The sequence below is a fragment of the Stegodyphus dumicola genome, chromosome 10 (assembly GCF_044657685.1).
Source record: "Stegodyphus dumicola isolate Sdum_Otavi_A_Nest chromosome 10, ASM4465768v1".
In the NCBI taxonomy this organism is placed as follows: domain Eukaryota; kingdom Metazoa; phylum Arthropoda; class Arachnida; order Araneae; family Eresidae; genus Stegodyphus; species Stegodyphus dumicola.
This window is the reverse complement of record NC_140777.1, coordinates 10,117,957-10,123,188: the sequence shown is the minus strand read 5'-3', so window position 1 is coordinate 10,123,188 and position 5,232 is coordinate 10,117,957. Positions and strand designations below refer to the sequence as shown.

The window sequence follows — 5,232 nt, the reverse complement described above, 5'->3', positions numbered from 1 at the left end:
CTATAAATCACACTATTTTAATGCTCAGTAAAATGTTTTCACAAATTTGTATGCAGGTCAAAGAATAATAAACCTTGCTGCAAAATATTTCTTCTACATTTTTCAATAGTAAGCTTCACAAAGTAACTTAAAAAATTTTATACATAGCTCAGACATTCGTTCTAGTCTTCATGAAATATTTCCACTAATTCATATAAAAATGAAAGAATATATATCTTGATACAAGAAAATTCTTTTAACATTCTTAATGACTAAAATGAATCTTATGATTACTAAAATGAATTCCTAACTCATGAAATTATTAATTAAATAACTTGCCGAAGAAATTAGAAAAAAACTCATTTTATGATTTTTCATGCACTTTCCATTTTTTTTCAGACCGAATACTTTCTCTTTCCTGAAAGAATTATATTTCCACTAATTCATATAAAAATGAAAGAATATATATCTTGATACAAGAAAATTCTTTTAACATTCTTAATGACTAAAATGAATCTTATGATTACTAAAATGAATTCCTAACTCATGAAAAAAAATTTCCATTTTTTTTCAGACCGAATACTTTCTCTTTCCTGATAGAATTATATTTCCACTAATTCATATAAAAATGAAAGAATATATATCTTGATACAAGAAAATTCTTTTAACATTCTTAATGACTAAAATGAATCTTATGATTACTAAAATGATCATTTTATGATTTTTCATGCACTTTCCGTTTTTTTTTCAGACCGAATACTTTCTCTTTCCTGAAAGAATTATATTTCCACTAATTCATATAAAAATGAAAGAATATATATCTTGATACAAGAAAATTCTTTTAACATTCTTAATGACTAAAATGAATCTTATGATTACTAAAAGGAATCTTATGATTACTAAAATTCTTTTAACATTCTTAATGACTAAAATGAATCTTATGATTACTAAAATCAATTCCTAACTCATGAAAAAAAATTTCCATTTTTTTTTCAGACCGAATACTTTCTCTTTCCTGATAGAATTATATTTCCACTAATTCATATAAAAATGAAAGAATATATATCTTGATACAAGAAATATTTCCACTAATTCATATAAAAATGAAAGAATATATATCTTGATACAAGAAAATTCTTTTAACATTCTTAATGACTAAAATGAATCTTATGATTACTAAAATGAATTCCTAACTCATGAAATTATTCCGGACGTCGAATCAATTTAAAGGTTGAAAAGGAAATTTTCTCTTATTAGACATTTGCACAAAAATAATCATAGTCAAAAACTTGCACTCAGATGATCGTTACACCTAAAACGGTGACAAATTAATGCTTAATATTTTGAGAGAATGTCTAAATGAAAGTTCTTTCACTTAAAACATTACAAAGAAATTATACGCTAAAAAAAGTCCTTAGTAAAATAATTGTTCTGTTAGTTAATTTTCAGAATAAAAAGTAGGTATCTTTGATGAATTAAAGTTTTTTGACAAAAATCGTGCAGCTCACCAATTTATTGAATCAATTTAAGCAAATGCGAAAACACTTGCATGAAAATTACACTAAGTTACTTCTTAAATATGGCATAAAATAGGAGGATTATTAAACCATTGGAAATTACTTATATCGTAAATGCAATAATTTAACAGTCATATTGGATGAGTCGTATTTGAGAAAGCTCTGAAATTAAAGTTCACTATACACTGAAACTCAGCTAATGATAAAATGAATACATTAGCTACAATAATTAATAACAGGTCTTCCTTGTTGTTGGGATGGCAAGATCCCTCGACTACACAAAGCACTGTTTGGCATAAAAAAAGGATATGTATTTACGGTACCTGTTATGCTGTCCATTGACATTCCGTAGACTGGCGGAAAGCCATATCCGGCGGACGACGGCTGATAGCCTGCACTAGTACTAGGAGAGTTTTCAGTAATTTCCGATTTTAGGGAAGCGTTGCTGATGTCTTCCACTTGAGCACTACCGTGTGATGATGCATCAGAGGATGTAGCAGTCGAATTGGCAGCTGGATAAGAGGAAGAAGGGTACTGGTAAGGTGACATAAACTGAGGCATGGCATTTGGATGCGATGAAATCATTTCAGGTCTCAAGTTCATCGGATAGTTCATACTTGACGCATGAGGCACAGGAACCCTTTCCGATGGTGCAGGCGAAGGTGTCGCTAAATGATTTTGTTCCGGGCTACTAATACTCGGACTGGCTCGGGACTGTATACTCTGTTGGACTGCTAGCAAGCTTGGACTGCTTGCATTGCTATTTGTTTCAACTCGATTCAACATATCCTGCGAGAAGGCACTTTGATTGCTGTACGGGAAGAACTTGTACGCTTGCATATTGCTCATATTTTGCTGTTGGGCCTGAACCATTGATCCATGGAGAACATCTGATTGATCAGATGTGTAGGTACTTGTCGCATTATACGGCGAAAAGTGCATTCCATACTGGGGCAAAGAAGTAATTACAGGTCTGTTTTCCGAATCGTACGCTGCAACTTGTGATGACCATCTTGGATCCATAGGTTGAGGATGTAAATAAGGAAGACTGTAAGGCATCACCGTTTCACTGGGTTTCACAGCTGGCTTCGGCTTTCGACGAGGGCGATATTTGTAGTCTGGGTGATCCCGCATATGCTGCTCCCTCAATCTCTTGGCTTCATCAATGAAAGGCCTTTTTTCATCTGCAGTAAGCTGTTTCCATTCGGCTCCGAGACGCTTGCTAATTTCCGAATTATGCATCTTGGGATGCTCCACAGCAATCTTTTTCCTCTGAGCACGAGACCAAACCATAAATGCATTCATTGGCCTCCGGATGTGCGTTGATTGATTTTTGTTCGAAGCTGCATTGCTGGAGAATGCTGCATTGTGAGAATGCTGAAGATTATTCCCCATCAGATTAAGCATATTGGTCGACTGCATCTTTTTAATAGTGTAGAATAAAATACACGAGGTTAAAATTAAGATAAAAAGCTCAACACAGATTTGAGCCCACCACGCAGAACAGTCGGTGAAAGTCTCCACACAAAAAAAATGACCTTTTTTAGTGAATATTTAGTCCAATAACAAACTAATTCTTAATGGTATCATGGTGTAGCTTTCCAATAAAGCAAAATGATTTGAAGTAAGGCTTAGAGAGAAAAATCAGGTGTTCTTCAAATAACAAGTTTCAAACTTAATTGAAATAAGCGTGCAACACGTTCCTTGTTAAGAGCGCAACTGAATCTTGTAACAGCTTGCAACTGATCTTAGCTTTGTCAACCGCAGTAGTCCCTCCCTATTGGCTACCTGCATCGAGAGGGGCAGAGCTTCGTCTAACTTTCTACCAATCATTTCGTGTCAGTTACTTGGGGAAAACAGTTTCCCTTTAGGGATTTTTGTTGGACGTTGATGGGAAAGGGCAGAAAGGGAGCCAAATAAAGTAAGAAAAACGGCACATAATGAAATAAAATTCATAACGCGCATAATGAAATAAGATTGATAAGATAATTGATTGATAATGAAATAAGCTCACTCAAATTTAAAATGTCCGATCTGTTGACTGCAAATATTTTTATAATTAAATATGCAAATATTTAATTACAAATATTTTAATTTTCCCTTGAAAAGAAACTACTGTCAGTCAGTATATCGACCAAAGTATCAATAGAAAGCCATAAAAATTCATTACACTCTTTTGTCACAATGCCAGAAAATTAATTACATTTCTGTCAGGAAGGGAAGAGAATAGATTATACGAGTTTCTACTACATAAAGGTATAACGCATAAGATATAAGATTTTTTATAAATTGTTAATTATAATGACAATTATTTATAAAATTGAAAGGTCATATAAATTTTGAACATTTTTGTACTGACTCCGTACTTTTTATAAAAGCTATGTTTAAATCATTTGAAATTATTGTTACGTAATGTATATAGTTATAAGTAGGTACTCCGTTTAGTTTTTCGCGACCCTTCCCAAAATGAAGATTGCTTCAAAAACACAAAATTAGTCTCCTAATTTAATTCTTCTTACCTATTATTAATATTATTAGCTATTAGCCCAATTAGTCTTGGAATGGCATTTTGCGTCGAAACACTTAAATGCACTGTATCACTTTTCAAATTGTTGCCACCAAATATTATCGACCTGTATTATATTTAAAGAAATTAAATAATGAAGAATCACAATGAATGTACGTATGTAAACAACGGTACTTAGAGGCATTAAAATTTGAATAACGTTGTCCTCCACCCGAACGTGGGCCACAATTTTGAATTTCAAATTTGCGTTATTGCCTATTTCATATTTTGTAAAACTTTAACGAATTTTTTAGTAACATTTCTTCGCCCTTATGTCTCATACAGCTCAACAGCAAAATTACAAAACCTGCATAGCAGCGTATGTTCAGAATTCCCGATGCAGCGATAAATGTTGCTATATACTTTTATAAATTTTTCAATCTATTCTCCGTTTATCATATTAATATCAGATTTTCTTAGAAATATGACTAGCAAAAAATATTTTAAAACTTTGTCTTTTTATTAATAATTTTGTGTGTGTGATTATGGCAAAGCCTCGAGGGCTATCTGCCTACGGGGAGGGATGCCTTCGTGGAGGACTTTCTAAGGGAAACTAGCTCGTATACACGTTACACATGGGGAAAACCACGAAAACGCCCATGCAGCCAGCCCGTTCGCGGCATTCGAACCTCGGACCGAACTACCAGTGTTCAGCGACTTTACCGCTCGGCCGCTGGTGGGCCACTATTAATAATTTTGAGTATTAACATCACGTTCTTCGCAATTACGCGCCATAAAGTTTAACTCAGCAAAATCACAAAATATTAAAAAACAGCATACCTTTAGAATTCGTGTTAGAGATTACCATACGTATCTTTATATCCGCTATATTATTTCCTTAAAAACTAAGCTTAATTATTTAATGCCAGCCGCCTTTAATAATTGTGAAGAAAAAGTATATCATGATTTTAATAAGTCCAGTGTCTGTCTTAAAAATGTTGAATATTTCTAATTTCACATTATATTATTTTAACACATGTTTATTGAAATCAATCACATTAAAAAGTCGAAAAAGTATTCTTAAGAAGTGCGTTTATTGCTTTTAAGTCACTTAGTTTATTACTCACTGACCAGATTCAGTTTAATGTCGAATTAACGTTTACTGAATGGCAACACGCTGGCATGTGGAATATAAAGGAATTTTATTTTCGGCAGCGGCAACATATTGAA

At 33.0% G+C, this 5,232-nt stretch overlaps 1 protein-coding gene across 1 annotated transcript; it reads right to left on the bottom strand.

Moving 5' to 3' along the window:
* Window positions 1-1,398: 1,398 nt before the first annotated feature.
* LOC146994888 (uncharacterized) lies at window positions 1,399-3,164 on the bottom strand. The gene has a single exon (XM_085826044.1). It carries the CDS (start codon window positions 2,916-2,918, stop codon window positions 1,713-1,715), a length of 1,206 nt encoding a protein of 401 aa, XP_085682170.1. The 5' UTR covers window positions 2,919-3,164; the 3' UTR covers window positions 1,399-1,712.
* Between the last annotated feature and the right edge of the window lie 2,068 nt (window positions 3,165-5,232).